This window comes from Pimephales promelas, chromosome 9, assembly GCF_988280905.1.
Source record: "Pimephales promelas chromosome 9, fPimPro1.hap1.1, whole genome shotgun sequence".
In the NCBI taxonomy this organism is placed as follows: Eukaryota; Metazoa; Chordata; class Actinopteri; order Cypriniformes; family Leuciscidae; genus Pimephales; species Pimephales promelas.
The window spans coordinates 32,378,773-32,400,574 of NC_142777.1; the positions used below are offsets into that span (position 1 = coordinate 32,378,773).

The 21,802-nt window shown below is 35.4% G+C and overlaps 3 protein-coding genes across 3 annotated transcripts in view; 1 reads left to right on the top strand and 2 right to left on the bottom strand.

Annotated features, from left to right (window-relative positions):
* Window positions 1-1,329: 1,329 nt before the first annotated feature.
* abhd18 (abhydrolase domain containing 18) lies at window positions 1,330-8,643 on the bottom strand. Its single transcript, XM_089135016.1, has 13 exons — window positions 8,480-8,643; window positions 7,476-7,585; window positions 7,023-7,107; window positions 6,823-6,923; window positions 6,625-6,700; window positions 5,362-5,448; window positions 5,228-5,253; window positions 4,981-5,119; window positions 4,789-4,878; window positions 3,883-3,984; window positions 3,350-3,728; window positions 3,102-3,264; window positions 1,330-1,798 (listed from the first exon to the last, which is right to left on the bottom strand). The coding sequence occupies exons 2-13, from the start codon at window positions 7,565-7,567 to the stop codon at window positions 1,744-1,746; spliced, it is 1,395 nt and encodes a 464-aa protein (XP_088991142.1). The 5' UTR covers window positions 7,568-7,585; window positions 8,480-8,643; the 3' UTR covers window positions 1,330-1,743.
* A 686-nt stretch (window positions 8,644-9,329) lies between these two features.
* On the top strand, window positions 9,330-18,988 carry LOC120460703 (metal cation symporter ZIP8). The gene is made up of 8 exons (XM_039648624.2): window positions 9,330-9,850; window positions 10,045-10,207; window positions 11,641-11,810; window positions 12,935-13,057; window positions 13,692-13,820; window positions 15,871-16,060; window positions 16,209-16,393; window positions 18,069-18,988. The coding sequence occupies exons 1-8, from the start codon at window positions 9,635-9,637 to the stop codon at window positions 18,216-18,218; spliced, it is 1,326 nt and encodes a 441-aa protein (XP_039504558.1). The 5' UTR covers window positions 9,330-9,634; the 3' UTR covers window positions 18,219-18,988.
* dgkq (diacylglycerol kinase theta) overlaps window positions 18,551-21,802 on the bottom strand; it is a 38,325-nt gene continuing 35,073 nt past the window's right edge. The window contains exon 23 of the mRNA XM_089135017.1: window positions 18,551-21,201. Coding sequence (XP_088991143.1) covers window positions 21,100-21,201 — 102 coding nt within the window. The 3' untranslated portion in view covers window positions 18,551-21,099. The remainder of the gene's footprint in view (window positions 21,202-21,802) is intronic.

Below are 21,802 nucleotides of genomic sequence, written 5' to 3' on the forward strand. Positions count from 1 at the left end.
ATTATAATATTTCACTGTTATTTTAGCAGTTAGTTTATAAGTTTCATTTTAAAGGAGAAAAAAATGACACTTCAATATTTAGGATTTCCTTTTTTATTATAGAGGGGAGAAACAAATGAAATTCCACAAGTGGCTCATGATGAAGTGAATAGTGAACACATGGCAGGTCAGATCAAGTGATAGTAGTGATATATAAAACCTTTAAATTTATTGAAACTACAATTGTTAGTTGTTAATGTAGCAATGGCAGTGATTACTGTAGGATTTAAGAGTTTGAAATTTTTGAAATTTGAAACACTGATTTTTAACACAAAAAGAGTGTATTTTGAATCCTCAAATGAGCCCCAGTCATTGCTAAAGATCTGTTTAAGTACAACTCATCTGAATTTGTTAATTGTTTTTCCTATCTGAGATTAAAACAATGATCTGCCCATTTCAAGGCCATTTTCTTGATGCATTATTTTCTAAAAACAGGCAAACATTGGCTCTGCAAATTAGGATATTCTATGTTGGTGAAACAAAAATATAGATTGTCAAAAGTATATTTATTTCCCTTACAATTCAAAATGCTATATTTTCAGAAATCTGCTTCATTAAGAGATTTAAAGACACCTTGATGTATGAGTGAATTATAGTTCGGAGGCACATATTTGTCTAGGTTGGTGAATAAGGTTTCAGTCATGATTATAATACGATGATTAAAGGGATAGTTGACTTTGAAATTAATTTTTGATATGTTTTAGCTTACCTCAAGGTCATCCAAGATGTAGGTGTCTTTGTTTCCACAGTATTTTCAATTTTGATATTTTTAGGTCAAACCGTTCTTGTCTGTCAGTCATATAATGGTGGTCACCACCTCAAAGAGCATGCACAGAGAAGTCCAAATTAAACATGATTTAATAACTCGTATATGTACAGTAAGTATACATTGATGGCCTAAGACACGAAACGTGCGGTTTGTGTGAGAAAACTAACAGTATTTATATTGTTTTACCTCTTAGTTGTAACCACAGCCACGTTGATATATCGAAATCGTCTTCCCTTGTGATTTCCTGTATATCTAAATATGTTTAGATCTTCACAGTCAAGGATAACACTTCCGAAATCTCTGTGTAAACAATGAGTGACGTACACCATGAAAAATCACATCCGGCGCGCTTGCGCAGACCGAAGCGCCCTCGCCCTCAGAGTACTTGGACGTGACTGTGATTACAAGAGGTAAAAACGATATAAATACTGTTCGTTTTCTCACACAAACCGCTCGTTTCATGTCTTAGGCCATCAATGTGTATTACATTTGCGAGTCATTAAATCATGTTTAATTTGGACTTCTCTGTGCATGCTCTTTAAGGTGGTGACCATAGACCTGCATTATATGACTCACAGACAAGAACGGTTTGACCTAAAAATATCAAAATTGAAACTACTGTGGAAACGAAGACACCTGCATCTTGGATGACCTTGAGGTAAGCTAAAACATATCAAAAATTAATTTCAAAGTGAACTATCCCTTTAAAAGCAGCAAGGTCAGGAAGACAAGGTTTTGTATGGATTGAGCACATGTAAGATAGCTTCAGTTCACTGTGAGTTTTGAGGTGTACCACATAGAGTAACACAGTTCTGTCCCTACAACCGCAGTTACATAGTCTTCTGTACAAATCACACATCACATTCAGTGCTCTCCCTCTCCACTCCACATACTTTCAAAATTCTTGTCAGTGCTGAGTCCAAAAAAATCCATGGCTATAAGCTGGAATACTTGTGAAGAAACCGGTCGTAGGCGTCGTAAATAGCTTGCCTGGAAGTCAACAATCAAGCAAAAAATTCAAAAGTTAATGCATGTTTTGAAAATTATTGGACATATGGTTAATTCACATGATTATAAGCAATATTCTACAGTTTAACCACATAATTAACATTAACGCTATTAAAGAAATAATTCAATGAAAAAAAAACAGTGAATTATTGTTTGTGTTCAAATGTTTTATGCTCACCATAGCTGCATTTATTACATTTGTTATTATAATTAATGTTGAAAACTGTTGTACTGCTTAATATTTTTGAGGAAACCATAATAAAAAAAATCTTGTGAGAAACCTGTTGTTATTCACTAATAATCTTGACTTCCACACTAACTACGTTCATAAGAGAAGCTGGGATTTGTGAACGAATCATTCCTTTAAATTGGACTTTTTCAATGAATTGATGTAGTTTATAAAACCACTCTAAATGTTTTTCATTAACTGACTAAATAATCCATGATTTTTTGAAGCTTGAACAATTTTGCTTTATTGTAACAGTTTTTTTTTTTAGTTAGTTTAAGTTTAAGTTTTAAACTTACTCGTTCCTGACTCTTCTGTTCGAACTCGTTTATCAAAATGAACAAATCTTTCTTAGTGTCATTTATTTCATTCAACGAACGAAATGAACGAGTTCGAATAGGAAAGTCACGAACGCGTATCACAGAACAGAGCAAGGCGACCATTGAGTTTATAAAACTTAAACTTTGTTATTTTTTTTTTTTTAAATGAGTGATCGTTTCGCTTAATAAGACCCTTATTCATTGTCTGGAATCGTTTAAAGCCCTTTGAACAGTTTGCAGTTTGCACTGAAACCGTCTTTTGGACCTTGAACCGTTTGGTTTCCATTGAAGTCCATTATGTGGAGAAAAATCCTGGAATGTTTTCATCAAAAACTTTAATTTCTTTTCGACTGAAGAAAGAATGACATGGACATCTTGAATGACATGGGGGTGAGTAAATTATCAGCAAAAGCAAAAGTTTTTTTAAAAGTGAACTACCCCTTTAAGGATTTGGCAGATCGAACAGATTGAGGGAACACTTTACAATAAGCTTCATTAGTTAACATGAACAATACTTCTTCAGCATTTATTAATCTTAGTTAATATTCATTTCAACATTTACTAAAGTGCTGTTGTATTTGTAAAAAGATTATTAAATACTGTAACAAATGTATTGCTCATGTTAGCAAATACTTTAATTAACGATAACTAACGAACCTTATTGTAAAGTGTTACCAATAAAGTCATAAAGGTTTTAAGTAAACTATTTAAACTCTTTCTAAAATTTGACTGTGCTTACCGAAACAGCCTTTGTTTGAAAAGGTAGGCGCTGATGTGACCTCCATTGAGGTAGCGAACCTCACAACCAGGCCAGATCTCCTTTAAGCTGCGTACTCCAGTGCGGGGAATATAAGCGTCTTCCTTTGCCTGGACTATAATGATCAGACTGGGATCCACAGGCACTGGAGACAAAGAATGCAAAAAAGAAAGAGGATCAAACCCAGGAACACAAGTCGAACCATGTGCAAAACAAATCAGATGTAATACCTGAAAAATTGGCAATGTGTGTGCATTCGTCCATCACTCCCTTCATGAAGCAGAAAGACTCCCGCTGCAGCGACTGCCGCTGGCTGGTCCCGTAGGTGATGTTCTTAGCGTGTAGCATGTCCAAATGAGGCCCGCTGCTGCTCACAGCGGATAGCATCTGATCTAGTCCATCTCTCTCTCTTCGCCCCATCAGCAGGGCTGAGTCTGACGCGTGACCTCCAGTCCCGGGCTGAGAACACGAGGAGCGTTGCCCCATCTGCTGGTTCCTCTCTGGCGAGTGGAGGTCAAGAAGCTCATGGCCGAGATCCAGGTCTGAGAGACTGTCGAAGCTGCCTGGGGCATTTTTTACGAATTCCTGGCCCATCCGGAAAGAGTCTGTCTGAAAATCAGGGGTGTGCCAGTGAGCGATTAGTCAAAAATGTTGCACATTCAACATCAGTCATGTGATGCATAATGCAAGGAACAACTCATATCTTCCTCTGTGATCTTTTGTGGTGTCCACAAGCTAAACTACAGCAGAATAACATACTTACCCCACAATACTCCAGCATACTGATGATTTCTTGCTCGTAGACTGTGTGAGCTGCATACTGCTTTTCCAGTTCTCTCCAGTTCACGGCTCGACTTAAAACACCCTGCAGAAGATCGAATTAATAAATCTGATGTTAAGAAAGACACCCAACAGAGTTATTCATGAATGAATCATTGTAAATGGGAATGAGAGTAACACATCTGTATAATCATGTTCTGATGGTATCCATTCACTGACACCAGGTAAGTGACTAATACTGTATTTATGTCCTGGGAAATCCCTACATTCCAGGGTTATTATTATAGTTAAACTAAAACCATTTTAAAAAAATCGTTACATGCTAAATAAACCCTACTTGAGAAAACTTAATTCAGATCATTGAAAACACAAAATCAATGTATTAAAATAATTTATACTTCAGGGCTGTTGAATGCTTGATTCTGATTGGTTGAGAACATTCTAAAGGTGTGCAATTATTTTCAGGGAAATGCACGACTAAAGTAGTTTCAGGCAGGTTTGACCGCATTACAGTTCCATATCACTGCGCGTAGTTGACACTTTTAAGGACAAAACGCTTATATTAGAAAAATATGAATACTTACTTTAAAAATGCATACTTTCATTTTCTGACAAATATAAGGAGGAACTTTTATCTATGCGTTTTATCATCACTGCCACAGAGCCTTACATTTCATAAACCTGCTTAATATTTTCTGGGAGGATTTATAGTTATTGATCATTAAAATATCACAAATTGCATACAAACTAAAAAGTAGACAACTGACTTGACAAATCCGAAGTTTAGTTTAGATTTTTGTGGCATCTTAGAAATACAACCGATCCAAAATGACTTGTAGGCAACATTAATACGCCACAATATGATGCTAAAACATAGTTTTGATCTTACTGTGGTAAAAACATTTGAAGCAGTCGTCCAGGATAAACAAGGAATGAGCGGAATTGGTTTGGGCCAGTTGGTCACAGCTAATGATGCCATCTAGGAAGAAATGATATGTTATATAGGATATGGAACAGGTTCATCACAACACAACATGAAGTAACAAAGTCAGATAATGTAAATTAGGAATGCAGAATCTACATGTCCGCCCATAGAAATGCCAGTCATGCCCAGAGGCCAGAAACCCTCTCGCTCCAGCCAGTGTAACAGCACAGCGGACTCCAGGATCAGTGCTCCACCCATCACAAACAGGTCTGATACGTTCTTCAGACTGGAGCGACTGCAATAAACGCACATCATCATATACATCGTAATAGTAAACATGGACAAAAAAGACATGGACATCAATAGCTTCCACCACAGCTGCTGCCAGAAATCAAACACTCACAGTTGGTCTTTAGGTTTCCTGTATCCATGTACAGCTCAGAGTCAAGGAGGTGTCAGATGAGATATAGTCATTTTTGATAATAGGAGTCTACATGGCAAACTAATATGTCTCTCAAGTTTAGCATTTTTAAGGATATAATACGGATTCTCCAACAGAAGGGATGCCATCCCTGATTCTTTAACCATCGGCCTGGCCATTAGTGTTCGCCTTCTCCAGAAAAACTGAAAAAAATAAAAAATAAAAATCTAATTCAAATAAAATTCTAGCTAATAAATATTAATATTAAATAGTATTTAATAGTTTTAAAACATTTTAAATAAACATAAAATACTTTTTTTTTAAAAAGATGAACACCCCTAACTTTTAAAGTTTAGTGTATATTGTAGGGGTGTAACAATATATCATAACACAATATATCGCAATACAAAAATGTTCCCCCAAAATTACCACCTGTCATTACCACAAGACTCTTTTGACATGTTATATGTCACACAATTAAGTGGATAGCACTAAGCACTTTATTATAACGGGCAACTTGCAATATGAACTAACTACTCTTTACTGTGTATGAATGTTGGAAGTATTAAAATTTTCATTGTATGCAAGTACAATGAAAATAAAGGAATCAATCAATCAAAATAAAAATTACTGTGTGAGAAAAAATTCAGAGTTTTAGTGTAAATACATTGAACTACTATATATATATGAAGAGTTCAGATGCAAAAGCCTCTAAATGCCATTTGAAATGTTCTTCTTTAATGATGATTTTTATCAAACTTGTATATTTAAGTTCAGTGATTTCACTTAAATGGCAATGATAATTACCTATTAATTGTTATTTAAGTGAAATTACTGAACTCAAATATACAAGTTTGATAAAAATCATCATTAAAGAAGAAAATTTCAAATGGCATTTAGAGGCTTTTGCATCTGAACTCTTCATATATATATATATATATATATATATATATATATATATATAACATTGATTATAATGTATAATAATGCAATGGGAGGATATTTATGGGTCCTGATAATACCAGTAAAAGGTGTCTGACATTATTTTAAATACATCTAGTCAGTGAAAGTGTGCAAGCATATTCATCTACAATAACTCAGTAATTTCAGCTTCAGAATCAATGAATATTGTTATTCTGGTGTCATCATTGTCCTTGGGTTACAAGCACCAAATCCAAGCCAATTCAATTATATCACATTTAGCATTTTAACTCTTTTTGTTAACCTTTCACCATATGTCAATAATATCGTTGAGTTGTATTGAATCGTGACATGAGGGTATCGTTACACCCCTAGTATATCGTTTATCCCAAAGAAAAACTTCATAATGCTGAGATTGAATAAAAGCACAGCCAAACAATGGCAGTTTTTGCACTCACGTGGTCTCCTGTTCCAGCCAGGTGAATACAGACTGGTCTGTGCCTCTTCCATTTCTTAGGTACAATGAACTGGAATCTGGTGATAAAGTTGAAACAAAATGTCTTCATTTGAAAGAACTTTGAGTACAAGCCACACAGTAAGTCACATTAATCCTTCACATTTGCATTCAATGTTTGCGGGTGATTTGTTTTGGCTACCGGGCTTTGACGGACTCGGTTGGCAAGATGCCCGGGACATAGTGCTCCAGTGGTGATATGAAATAACCGTTGTGAATTTTGCAATCTGATTGATCTTCAACCTTTGGGCACAGCGGTAAAACACAGTGAATAGGTCATTATAATAATATACAGTATATGCATATAATATAGTTACTATTACTAACAATAATGTCTCTTACTTTGTCAATAAATATTGGGTAGTCCCTCTGTACCAGATCTTTGCACCTCTCCCTGTTGCCAATAATCTTCCGGAATTCAAATATTCTGTAATATCCAAAAAGCAATTTAAATTAAACAAGTTAATATCATTTAAGGTGCACTCAGTGTGTTTTTTTTTCATTGTCTATTCATACACTACTATTCATTACCATGATGTGACTGATCATGTAATATTTTTCTGTAGTACACAAGACTACATGCTCAAAATGTTATTCAAACAAAGTGTGCATTTTTGTTCCTACATGTCCATCTGTTATGAATGTTTATTTTTGCTAAGACATACATCAAAATAGAATGTTTATACCACTGCTAATTATTATTTTAACATCAATATTGTGTGAATAATTATCAAAAATTTCACCCCACTATCTTGTCTGTCATGTGATGCATTTGTTTTATTGTGTCTAGCTTACCTTTTCAGATCCTCTGGCTTCCCCCATCCTTGGATGAAGAGTTTGGTGAGGAGAAGCCTTCTGTACAGAACATCAAGCCGACTCACACCCATTGACAAAAAAACATTCTTCTGCAGAGAACAAAATACACTTAATCAACATAATCCGTCAGTCAGCTTTAGGCTTTACACATTCCAATATATATGAATTGAGCAGCACAACACACACTTAACAAAACGCCGGCTAGATGCCACAGACCCCCAAATATGATCATCCCCGTGTCAGGGATCCCATCCTAAAATGTAAAAGGCATCTATCTTTTATAAGCACCCAATTTATACACTGAAAAATTAAGTGTAGTGTTAGTTTCTAATATTATTATTTTTTCTTCTACTCACTATCGCAATGTACTGTTAAACGTATTATTTATTAATTCAATTTTAATCATTTTTTTATTTACATGAATCTAAATGTATGTTTATTTTAGTATAGTTTAATATAATCTATTTCAAAGATCAATAACATTTTTATTGATTTGATTTAATCTAGTCGATTAATTTACGTATTTGAACTAACTGTTAACTGTCACTCTTATGGAGGCCCGGACCCCAGTTTAAAACCCATATACAATACAAATTATCTATTAAATTATGTTAATAAACTTTAGAGGGTGTTTTTGATTATTAAAAAATGATGTTACTTAGTTTTTAAAACAAAACATAAGTTAGACACTGACATGTCATAACATCTCATTCATAATGAATGACTATTGAGTCATCCCGTGACACTTCAATAGGGTTGTGTGAAATCTAGAACATTAAAATGATTATCTGGTTTCTCACATTGCCCCTAAAAGATGACCAGTGTTTGAACATCCCACACTGACTGTCTATAAGTCTAACAGTTAACCTAATCAGCTGTCAGTGAGGAAGCTGCAGTAGAGTTGTTTACAAGTTACAAGTTCAAGCCCACAAATACTTTTAAACAAAGTGCGGATCAATGGACGCAAATAAATACGTATATACCTCGTGCTAAAAGGACGGAGATGTGTTTGTCTGAAGAAGCTGGATCAATGAACATGACAGAGGGCGAATTCCATTTGATGGTGCAGCGCCATCCCAGCGTTCAACTCACTGCCGGAAGTAGTAACTCTTCTTCTACGCTCATGATCGGCAGTGGAGTACTCGGTTGCACCGTTAGATGCCAGTGTTGCACAGGGACATTTTACAGTCGAACTCTACAAATATAGTAATTTTACTGTATTAAAATTATATTCTAACTCTATATCATATTCTTATAGGATTACAACATGTACACAAATCCCAGCATTATATTCATATGTTGGACATTAAAGACTATTTTTTTCTTCACGAATTTAAAACGCCTATTGTTCCAGATGCAGTTTCCAGATGCTAAAAAAACCCCAACAAATTATATTTACAATATAAAGCCATTTGTATTGAATAATAGTACATTTACTTCACCATTTTGTAGGCATCACAATTTGTAACTGAGCATCACTGTAATAATAAGCAGAGTTTGCCACTTCAATTTTTCTTGTAATTAATAATGTAAATATATTTGCACTGACTGTAGGCTATGTTACATGTGGATCCATAAGTATTTTAAAATGTTCGATTTATTGTCATCAAAATTGAATCCAATAAATGCGCATCGAGGCTCCGCGGAGCACAAACAATAAATTATGCAAAATGTTTGTTAGCACTAAATTAATCACTGTAATGCATTTAGCTCTGTATTAACTCGAAACGATTAACTTGTAAACTAACTTGCAAAAGTGAATTAGCCTAAGTGTAAAGGGCTCACTGGGTTGTTGTTATGGAGCCAGAACCACTTCTGCTTGAATAACAGTCGGGAACGTTACGCTAAATTCTTTATTTGTGGGTGAAACTAGCGGCATTTATCACGGTGGGCTGTGTGCCAAATGGAGGCGCGACGTATTAGTCATGTCACCGAGGATACTATTGGGGAAGAAATAATTAACTCTTTTCATAGTTCTTATCTTTATTCTTAAGATGCAACTTTCTTTCTTATACGATAACGTTAGTCCTCTGGAGTCGCGCGCCGCTCCTAGGATAATCTCCAGAGGGGACATTTAAAACTCTCGCTGCTTTTACTTCATTCGTGTCGCTTCACACTGAAACGTGTGTTCTGTAAGCATGGCAGGCATTCCCAAAGCTTTTACTCATGTGTTAGCCTTTCTAATAACTGTAATCTCGGGATTAAGAGCCAACTCTCTGCAGCAGATTTTCATAAAGGATATCGTAGCTGTTTACGGAAAAAACGGTTCACTGGATCTCAATGGCATTAACAGTTTATTGAAGACAATTGTGCAAGACAAGCCCTTGGATACGAACATTCCTCCGCATGCTCAGGTAAAATGGTCACTTTAACTTAAGTTAGGCCTACCAAACGCAGAACATTTGACATTTTATTTTCTGGCATTTGAATATACCTTACATTTTTGAGGGCACGAATACAGAAAAACAAGTGAAACTCTGATATTCACACTGTTTAGACTCGTCGTTCTTATGGCCTTATTACATTGACTTGTGACCCTGTTTATCAGTGTGTGTCCGGAGAAGATATTCTGGTGCATTATGGGCTTCAGAACCTCTCCCATCTAACAGAGGAGCATCTGGTCACTGTCTGCCCGGCTCTGCTGAACCAAGCAGTGCTGCCACCCTGTTCAACAGAACCTCCTGTCCTCACTGATCCCACAGAACTTCACGGTGAGTCTTCTTACATCTGCTGAAGAACCTGGATCAGTACACACACACACACATGACAGAGGGTGAATGGTGCAGTGCCATCACAGACCTACATATGATGTCAACCAGCTTATCCTAAAAGCAGAGAATGATGGGATGGATGTGCCACATGAAATAAAGTTGAAGGCCGTACACTTATCTTAAATTATAATCATGTCAATTAAAGTATTTTTCCCCTCTCAATTCTCATTAATGTAATGCAAAACAATCTTGGGGGGAAAGTATATCATTTAAAATATTTTTAATTTGTATTAGTACTATTTTTTATCATGCTATTTGAATGAAGCACTGCATAAGTTTTCCTATAAAACATTAAAAATATTCTGTATGAAAATCAGAGTTGAGAATAATGGCAATTCCATGGCCATTACTTGTCACAAAGCAGAAATCTTTCCTTATGCAAAACACAACTTAACTTTGATTAAAAAAAATAATTATATATTATTTAAACTAGTATTTTTAAAAGTTCTATTTTTGTACTGCCTTTAAAAGATTGATGCATGACAATAGTTTTTTTTTTTTACAATAATAGATTAAAATGTACTGTATTATCATCATTGAGAATTGTGTTTAATTGTCTTACATACATTGTAACAAATATTTCTTTATGAATAATAAAGATTCTCACAAATATGAAAATGAAATAAACACATTTAGTTAAAAAAATAAAAATAGCACTGTATAACAATAATTTTTTGTTTTATAAAATACAAAAATGCACCTTATAACAGTAATGAAAATTCAATGTCAATAATAATACATTACATACAACTGTTTATCTTAGAAATGAAAGAAAACACAATTTTCTTTATGTAGTCTAGTCTCATAGATAAAAGATCAAATATGACTAACAATTTATATTATTTTAAGCATTAACTAAGAATATAAGCAATACATTTGTTACAGTATTTATTATTCTTTGTTAATGTTAGTTAATAAACCTCTTCATTGTTAGTTAATGTTAGTCCTCTCTATTCAATATGAACATAAACTTTTGATTTCAATAATATACTAGTAAATGTTGAATTTAAATTAATAAAAAACTTTAGATTTTTTTTTATGTTATTTGAAAATAGTTATAACATTGTGTAGTTTATAATAGACAGAGGCAATTTTACTCATTGAGAGATATACTATATTTGTGAGGGAATACTCATCTCTTCATTTTATTGGAGCCTTACACACATTTATACTGCAATACACTAAAAATGCTCTGTATTACAGTAATGAAAATCACAATTGGGAATAATGGCAATTACAGAAACTTGTTTACAGCAAAAATCCTTCTTTACACAAAGCATTTTCTTTCTCTTTTCTAAGATACTAGAATGAAAAATGATGTACCTTTCTGTATAAGTTGAACTGTGAGCTCTCACCTGTCCTTCTGCATATAGTATGGGGATATGGCTTCTTGGCTGTTACCATCATTAATCTGGCCTCACTGCTGGGTCTGGCTCTTGTTCCTGTCACTAAAAAGCCCTACTTCCCCAAAGTGCTCACCTACTTCATTGGTCTGGCTGTTGGCACACTCTTCTCCAATGCTGCTCTCCAACTTATACCCGAGGTAAAATGCTTTTTCATTTTTCAGTTTATTTCATTTACATTATAAGCTTTCATGATGTCATTTAGGTCAGTTTAGGACAGTCCTCTAGGTCTAGGAGGTTGTTAAAGGTCAAATCGGTGGTATTGTTTGAGTGTAAACCCAATAACCAACACTAGTTCTCATCTTTAAAGGGGTGATAAACGGAGAAATCAAATTTTCCTTGAGCTTGTGCCATCTAAGAGGTCATCATATTATAAGAATATCCTGTAAGTTTCAGAACTGAAAACGTCCTTGTTAGTCCAATAAAAGCTTTTATTGACACCAGCCTCAGCAAACGTCTCGTTTTTCATAGTGGGGAACTATGACGTCAAAGAAGATAAAGCACCACCCCCGCAGAAGAAGATCAACGCCTACTTCAACACGGACGGTTTAGCCCCGCCCACCGATTTGTGCATTACACGCATAGCTAAAAAACACAGGCCTACCTCGTGATGACAAACCAGATCAAGCTACCGAGCAATAAACATGCCGTTACAAAATATTGTGCAGTGCCTGGTTGTGGAAGAAGACAGTCGCTGCATAAACGAGTGAGTTGAAACTCATTATAATATGCAAAACTGTTATCCACTCACAGCAGTGGGCGTTTACTTCTCCGTCTTCAATGCGAGACGCCCATAAAATCAGAGCGTTTTTGAGCTAGGCTCAAAACTAGGGTAGAAAATAGCCTATTACTTACTCATTTTGATGTTTATTTAATTTAAAAACCAAGTGAACATCATAAGCTGACCTCAGACAATAATATAAAAAAATGTAAAAAGCCAGTTCATGACCCCTTTAATTATCAGCACAATGATGCGGGTTATTTATGCTTAGCCTACAGTCATTTCATAATAATAAAATGCAAAATGCTCTTTGAACTGGACTCAATTCCAGACATTTGTATTTTCCTGAAGAGTGCAGATGTTTCTTGATATGTGATGGCATCATCGTTGCATGACGTAATATTTGTTTTGCACTGATTACATGTTGTAATATTTATTTTGGGTTTACGTTTTAACTTTGAACTAATAACATGGGGAAAGCTGGATATCTGGCTTAACTTCTTCAAAGACTCATGATTCCATGATTGATTCCTGATTGAACAGGCCTTTGGGTTTGACCCAAAAGCAGACGGTTACGTCCTCCAAGCTGTTGGGATCTTTGGTGGATTCTATGCGCTTTACTTCACTGAAAAAATCCTGAGGATGCTTCTCAAACCAGGACATGAGGTAGGTAGGTTCATCTCAGTATAATGAGGACACCACAGAACTCAATTGGCTCTTTTCATTCCTCGTATAATTCAAAATAATAAATAAATCTCTCTGGCATACTTGCTTCTGATTAGTCAGTCACATATTCACATATCACATCAAATTTGTTCTCATGTAATAGAATAATTAAATAATTACTCAAATCAGTATATAATATTCTTTTTACAAATACAGTAGTTGGAGAGTGAGCAGGAAAGGTACAGTAAGCTGGTCAGTATGGCTGAATCAACTTCAGGGTATATACTGTATATATGAAGAGTTCAGATGCAAAAGCCTCTAAATGCCATTTGAAATTTTCTTCTTTAATGATGATTTTTATTAAACTTGAATATTTAAGTTCAGTAATTTCACTTAAATAACAATTAATAGGTAATTATCATTGCCATTTAAGTGAAATTACTGAACTTAAATATACAAGTTTGATAAAAATCATCATTAAAGAAGAAAATTTCAAATGGCATTTAGAGGCTTTTGCATCTGAACTCTTCATATATACTATATATATATATATATAAGTTGACCTGTTGACTATATTGGCTCATTAATATGCAAGTAATTATTTAATTTAATCCTTTCTGCTTTGGTACCTCAGCACGGACACAGTCACTTCGTCCCCTCAGAGAGTGTCCAACAGAACGGCGGCATCATTGCGGCAGACTCTGATTTCAACTTTGCCAGCGGTGACAAAGCCAGCATAACCACTGAACCCCCAGTGGAACAGGTACTATACAACTGGTCACATCTCACAAAAAACACAAACAGTTCCAAGAGATATGCGATTGACCTAAATAGAGCTGCAAGACAATTCTGATTCATTCGCACATGAAACCAAGTAAATGTACTATAGGAAAACGACATTTTTCTATTTTGCAAGTGGCGCTTGTAAAACATGCTAACAGGGTGCCGTCACATTACGGTTACTAGGGTGTTCTAGTTGGTTGCTTACTGAGTCAACTAAATAATAGGTATATATATAGCAAACTGTACATTTCATTTACAAAAAAGACTGTTTGATTATTGCAGCGGTAGCCTATTTATGTCTACATGAAGATGTCTGCAATTATCAAATAAAGATAAATGCTAATTATTTGTCATACCAGGCTATTACATTATTAAAGGGATAGCTCACCCAAAAATGCTTACCCTCAAGTCATCCGAGGTGTATAGGACAATTTATTTCAGACTAAGACAATCGGAGTTATATGAAAAAAAAAATGGCTTTATCATGGCAGTGGATGGCTTTCCTGTAGCTCGAAACAGTAGAGCATTGCCACTTGCAATGCCAAGGTCATCCTGTAGGTTTGATTCCCAGAGAAAGCAAGAACTGATATGAATGTAAATGTGTACCTTGAATGCAATGTACTGTAAGTCGCTTTGGATAAAAGCGTCTGCCAAATGCATATGCATCGATACAGGTCCATAAAAGTGCATCCATCATAAAAGTGCTCCACACGGCTCTGAAGGGTTAATAAAGGACTTCCAAAGTGAAGTGATGCGTTTGTGTAAGAAAAAAGCATGTTACAAAGTAATATTCTTACTTCTGGATAAATGGCCACACACACAGTCTACTTGCGGCTAAAGCTCAACTTATGACGTCGTGCGTCATGGCGTAGTGTAAATATCAGCAGGGCGTCGCATTACTCATGCAAGTTGCGTTTAGGCTAGTGGAATCCGTATGTTCGTTTCGTTTGGCCGGAAGCTAGTTTGTTTTACTTTATAAAGTTTTAAATAGGAATATTTTTCTTACACAAACTCACCGCTTTGCTTCAGAAGTCCTTTATTAAACCCCCACAGCCATGTGGAGATCTTTTATAATGGATGGATGCACTTTTATGGACTTTAAAACAGAAACAGTCATCATAAAGCTTGGAAGAGCCAGGACATTTTTTTTTAATAAATATATAACTCTCATTATATTAAGCCCAATTTATAGTTCTGCGTCGGATTCACGCCGTAGCTACCCAGACGTGCACCTCTCTAAAAAATGTAACAATGCGTCAATTCTACGCATACACGCTGTGATTGGTCTTCTAGAACCACTCCCCGGGTATTACATGCTCCCTCTGCATGTGTAATTGCGCGTCAACGTGGACAACGATGCAGAAGTGTAAATGAAAACCAACGCGTAGTCTATAGCGTAGAGGTTCCAGCGTAGGTTTGACGCAGAAGTATAAATCATGCTTTAGTCTTAAAGAAGAATGTCGTATACAAAGTCTTGAGGATGACTTGAGGGTGAGTAAATCATGGGCTAATTTTCATTTTTGCGTGAACTATCCCTTTAGGTGTAACATCAGACTGTAGTCAATGGTTAAACCAGGGTCATGTGATAACAGTTGTCCTTCAGCGGGATCCAGTGCACTTCTTTGAATGCCTTCAATCATGTATGTAACGTAAAACACATACACACAAGGGTTTTTTCGAGGGTTTTGAATTTAAGTAGTACATAGTGTACTAAGTACATAGTGTATTAAGTTGTACATAGTGTACAGGTCAGTGCAACTTACCGTCCAGCCGTAGGAGACACACACAGCTGTGTTTACTTTCATCTGTCACAGCTGCCAGCAGAAACAAGATTGTCTTCTGACCTTTGACCCTAAATCACGAGCACCGTGTAATTAGAATAGTCATCTCGACCCTGTAACAATACAAAAAGTTAGACCTTAGGGCTAAAAGTAAATAGTATTTGAAATATGAACCCAAGCTCAAGAGTGTATAGTAATGTTGTTAGAGAAGAGAATTAGGTTTTAATTTCGATGTGAATGTGCTTGCAGGGGTCTTGCAGATGGCTCAGAGGAAGACGGCTGTCCAGCGTGAAGACGGTGGCATGGATGATTTCCCTGAGCGATGCTCTACACAACTTCATTGACGGACTGGCCATCGGCGCCTCGTTCACGGTGTCTGTTCTCAATGGCTTTAGCACCTCTATCGCTATCGTCTGCGAGGAATTCCCTCACGAGCTGGGTAAGAGTAATACAGGGATTCAACAACGGTTTTTCAGTTGAGAGAGCTCTGATTCAGTCGTCAACTACTGCCCTTTGAACGTTGACCTTCACTGAATGTTTATGGAAAAAACATGCGAGGCACATTTGCGCTCTGTCTCCCCCTGTAGGCGACTTCATTATCCTGCTGAACGCGGGGTTGAGCATCCCACAGGCCGTGTTCTTCAACCTGCTGTCTGCCATGTCCTGCTACGTGGGCCTGGTCCTGGGCATCTTGTTGGGAAACGCTTTTGCCCCCAACATCATCTTTGCCTTCGCTGGCGGCATGTTCCTTTACATATCCTTGGCTGATATGGTAAGAGCAGTGTGGGTTAGTAAATACAGCACATTATAGGATTGTCTTCATTGGCGTATTAAAAAAAAAACATACACTACCGTTCAAAAGTTTAAGGTCAGTATGATTTTTTTTTTTTTTTTAGAAAATACTTTTTTTATTAAATCAAGTCACAGAAAAGACAAAAGTCTTGTTTTCTGGAAAAAAAATCAAAATGAAGAGTTTGTGCTTGAAAAAAAAAAGGGAAAACAACGCTTTCTTACAAAAGCCAAATAGTTTTGATTTATTTTAAAAAATACTTCCCTTGATCTGAGCGGTACAAGACTTGGCTACTTTTCCTAAGTTTGCCTCATGAACACACTTTTTTTTTTTTGGACTCAATTCTACAATGTTAAGTGGGTGAAAAAAAAACCCTCCTTAATCTTGTATTTGGGTCAAAAATGGGCACCCATAGAAATGAATGGGAAAAACTGTAATTTAGAGCATTCTAAAATAAGACAGGTAACAGCAAAGTCACTTCATCATTAGGTTTTAGCTCTAAGAACTTATTGGAATGATATTTTAATGTAGTTAAAAAATAAAAAAAATAAATAAAACATAAAAATAAGCATAATATACATAGAAAATATGGTACTTTTTGATGTAAATAAATTCAAAAATACCCCCCAAATAAAAAAAAACTCCATAAATGGATAGCCAAAACTTTATCGAAAGAAAGTGATATAACATTTATAATAAATAAAAATTAAGATCATACCCGAGTCCTCTTTGCCCACATTTGTCCACAATTACAGGATTACGGGCTATAAAGTGAATATGGTTTGAGGGCTACAAGTTTTTAAGCAAAACTCACTTAATTTTGGTCAAAAAACAAGACTTAATAGTAAAGTAATATATATTATATAATATACGATCATTTTTACAGTAAAACAAATGCTGTTTCTTTGAAATTCTGTTTATAAAATAATCCTGAAAAATGTAACTTTAAAACAAAATTACTGAGCAGCACAACTGTTTTCAACATTGATAATAATATGAAATGTTTCTTGAGCATCAAATCAGCATATTAGAAAGATTTCTGAAGGAAATGACTCTAATGATGAGAAAAATTCAGCTATGCCAATAATATTTTATAATCTTACAGTTTATACTGTAGTTCTGAAAAAAAAAGTCTGTTCGACCCTTAAACTTTTGAACAGTATTATAATGCTAACATTTTTTACCAAGCAAATAGATGTTGGTGGATGTTTTCAGCTAAAGAAGCAACAATATGTTACTATTTTTGTCAGTATCTAAACAAATCCTGTCAAATCATTCTTGGACTTATACTGACACCTAGAGTTGTGGAGGCAGCATTGAAAGTGGTTACAGATGCATAGGAGAAACACACTGTTCATAGTGTGCCACAGATAATACATTCAGTGACCGATAATGGTGGTGTTAACAAGATAAAAGTGTGCCATATCAGATTGGCCATGTCTCCAAAATGCAAAATAAAACAGCTATAATTAGGCTTGTCAAATGACTGGAGACTTCATTGTATGTGAGCTTAGATGATTTTAAACCTAGAAGTATTCATTTATTTAGGGAACAAAATGACTTTGACTCCACTTCCAATCACTAAACGGAACATAAATCTGTTTTAGCGGCGCAAATATCCTAAATATCCTAAATCCTCTTTCCTCCTCTCACCTAGTTGCCTGAAATGAACATGATTGCCAGTGAACAAGTGCGGAGCACGAAGGACGATATCATTTTTTTCACAATCCAGAATGCTGGAATATTGACAGGATTTACCTTGATTCTTCTCATCACAATGTTTTGTGGGAATATTAGCCTGGGCTAATGTCCATTTCATTCTGTGCACTTCCCACTCCAGATGAAACTCTCATTTAAGCTATTTATTTGAGAAAAAAACGACTTTATACTATTTTTTTAATCATTTGTACTGAGAAAACTTAAAATCATTAGGTGTAAAGTAATTTGATTGGTATAAGCTGATTATTATGTACAATTCTAGCCATTGTATACTGCTGTAAATAAACTGTACTGACCTGCTAATCATGTTTTTTGTAGAAAAGATTAATTTTTGGTCCATTTGGTGAACTGAATGACCAAGTTTGTTACTTTGTACAATAGGAACTTCTAATATCATACAAAATAAAAACAGAACAGAACTGTATTAAAAAGTCCAAATTTATGTCTTTTTTTCTTTCTCATTGGACACATCCATCTGTTATACAGCTGATTGATATATCTATACATTTAGTTATTTAATATTCATTTAACACAATGTACACTTAAAAACATCTTTAAAACAGTACAATCAGTGCAATATCTTTACAGACCAAATTAAAAACATATTCTCTTCAAAAATATACATCTATATTGACCTCAGAACATTAATTCTAACCCACTTTACAAGTAGTAAGAATAAAACTTAAAACCATAGCAAGGAGGTAAAATAAGTTATTGGGCAAATCTCACGAAACCTGTCAAGAACATGTCCGGGCCATATTTCACCCAAAATCAAAATAAATTCTTCAAGATATTTCGATGTTATTTTCATCACACGGTCAAGTGTTTACACAGAATTTTAGTCATTGTTTTAGTCAAGTTTTTAAAAATCATAAATAAAAACAATAATACACTGCACTATCTACACTAATGAGAATCTTACAACAATAATCAGTGTGAATTATGTGAATTACACATAAAAAAAAAAAAGTTAGAGAGATTTGGGGTAAAAATATGTTGGTCCAAAAATTATAATTAGTGCTGTCAAATTGATTAATCACATCTAACATCAAAGATTTTGATTGCATAATATATATGTATACACACATATATATACATTACTTTATATGTATATACGCAGACACACACGTAAACAAAAACATTTATGTTAGATGCGATTAATCGATTTGACAGCACTGAATTTAATATATTTTTCTTTTGATTTTAGGAGTAAAATGAGACTGATTTTCGTGAGATTTACTCTATTAGGAGGCACATCAGCTCTAAAGGGCCTAGAACAGCACGGTTCTACTTCATAGTCACTGAACCAGCAGAACAAACAGAATGGCATGGAGTTGAACGCACACGTAAGTTCTCGAAGCACTTATATGAGGCACTAAACGGGCCAAACCACACCACAGAACAGCACGTTAACCCGAGGGCTTGTCATGGCAAGAGGCACAACTAATCCAGAAATCACCACTGTACACACTGCAGGCAAATCAACGACACGAGAGAGGGCGAATCAGCGAGATAAGATTGCATCTGAAGAAAAATGACAATGAGACCTAAATCATTGGTCGTACTCATATATATAATCAAATGCACTTGGTCAGCTTTTCATATCTGTCATCATCCGAATATTCCCAGACACGATGAAGTGCAGGAAGAAAAGCAGGCGCAAGTCTTTGGAAGAGCTTGGCGGAATTTGATACTCAGAGTGATGTGTGCTGGTGAGGTAGATGAGGTCAGACAATCCCCTCAGGTGGCCGAGGCTTTAATGCATGCCTGATGGGAAGTGGAGCGTCTAACTGATCATACATACAAAATCTAAGGCCAGCCTCATGAATCCATACAGCTGGAGCAGGGCTGACCAGTCACTGTACAGAAACAACATATACACACCACTTACTAGCAAATATATATATATTACAGCACTGCGCTCGCCTCTAGCTTAAACTTTACACGACTGTCTACTCTGTCAGATAACAGTAACATATTTATTTACTTACAAATCAACGCTTTCACCAGAACATGATGAAGCTACGCTTGGCTTAAAAGTTCATATGACCAGTTCAATTATAAATACAGAACTTGCTACGTGATCTTGCGCGGAATGTTTTATCAAGTATCGTACAGCGTTAAATTACTATTAACACCAAAAGTGGTGCGTCTGTCCACAAAACGTTCATCCTTTGTTAAATCCACGACTCTTTAGTCACAGTATTTTTCGGTACCGCTCCAGTTCGAAAAGCTTTTTAATCACAAAACGGCCGTGATGACACCAGCTTGTTTGCCGAGACATGATTGTCTCACAGCTAAGAAGGCTAGAAAATTGAATACAAAGACGATTATCTCTCCACACTGACACATTCAAATGTGCTTTTAATGAACAAGAACTAGAGTTGTTTGTACATATATACTGCATTGTTTTGGTTTAGATACTTGTAGAAAGCTACAAGGGGCTGCTTTTGCAAATAAACTTCAAGTAAGACATTAATGATAATCATCATAAAGACAAAAATGGCCAGTTTTTACCATAAACCAAAAAGGCAAGATGTGAGTATTAAGTGATAGTCTTAACTTGGCGGTGTTCACGAAACGGTCGTTTTTGGCATTTGTGATGTGCACAATGGGATTAAATACTGGTTGCTTACTCATGTGCCATAGCATTTCAGTGATGGACTACTTTAAGACAAATATTGCGGATTGGCAGTCGAAATAAAACCGACACAATGGTCTACACCAGCATGAATCTAAGGCAAAAACAGGCCGAGGGCAGCTAAAGTCCTGAGAAACAGACTGCAGTGCTATCATCTGATGGGGCGTTTGAACACTACAGAATAGAGATGTTAGAGATGTCTATCTGAGTCATATATTTTAGTTCAGCTAAAGTCAAAGTTGATACACAGCCAAAGTGAAACAAAGACTCAATGAAAAGTTGTCAAGGCAACAGTAAAGGGCTGTCAATGAAGTGTTTGTGAGGTTTGTCACTGCCCACCCTCACTGGGAGCTGGACTGTCGGAACGGACTTCCTTCAAACTGCCCGTTTGTTTCTTCTGCTTGGTTTTGGACTTTCTAAGCATGCACACCTAGAACAGAAAACAAAGCCGTTAGATTAGAACTAAAGGCTAACGGATGGTGACAAAATGAAATACTTGAACAGAATGGCCTTTGGTTTCGTTAACGGTTCTGGATTGTGGAACACACATTTTTGCACTCACTCAATTAATTGTGCAAAACAAATACTTTTTGAAGACCTACCTCTTATATTGAATATTAATGAGATCAAGGCTAACTTAGTGACCTTTCATGAGTCTTCAGTAACAACATCATATATATATATATATATGTGTGTGTGTGTGTGTGTGTGTATTTATATATATAAAATAATTATACACAGTGCACCCACATATATTATGTAAAAACAAACTTTTATTTCTAATTAGGGCTGTCAAACGATTAATCTTGATATATATTGACAGCCCTAACGATTAATCTCAATATATATATATTATATATATATATATATATATATATTAGGGCTGTCAAACGATTAATCTCGATTAATCGCATCCAAAATAAAAGTTTGTTTTTACATAATATATGTGGGTGCACTGTGTATAATTATTATATATATATATATATATATATATATATATACACACACACATGCTAGTATATATTTATAAT

Excerpts from the sequence above, each read along its gene's own strand:
- abhd18 (XM_089135016.1), bottom strand. The coding sequence starts at position 7,567 with ATGGGTGTGAGTCGGCTTGATGTTCTGTACAGAAGGCTTCTCCTCACC. Across the intron at positions 5,120-5,227 it reads AGGAAACCTAAAGACCAACT|TCGCTCCAGTCTGAAGAACG; the intron begins GTGAGTGTTTGA and ends CGTTTATTGCAG. Across the intron at positions 3,985-4,788 it reads CTTCAAATGTTTTTACCACA|GGTGTTTTAAGTCGAGCCGT; the intron begins GTAAGATCAAAA and ends GATCTTCTGCAG.
- LOC120460703 (XM_039648624.2), top strand. The coding sequence starts at position 9,635 with ATGGCAGGCATTCCCAAAGCTTTTACTCATGTGTTAGCCTTTCTAATA. Across the intron at positions 10,208-11,640 it reads TGATCCCACAGAACTTCACG|TATGGGGATATGGCTTCTTG; the intron begins GTGAGTCTTCTT and ends TTCTGCATATAG. Across the intron at positions 16,061-16,208 it reads GGAATTCCCTCACGAGCTGG|GCGACTTCATTATCCTGCTG; the intron begins GTAAGAGTAATA and ends CTCCCCCTGTAG.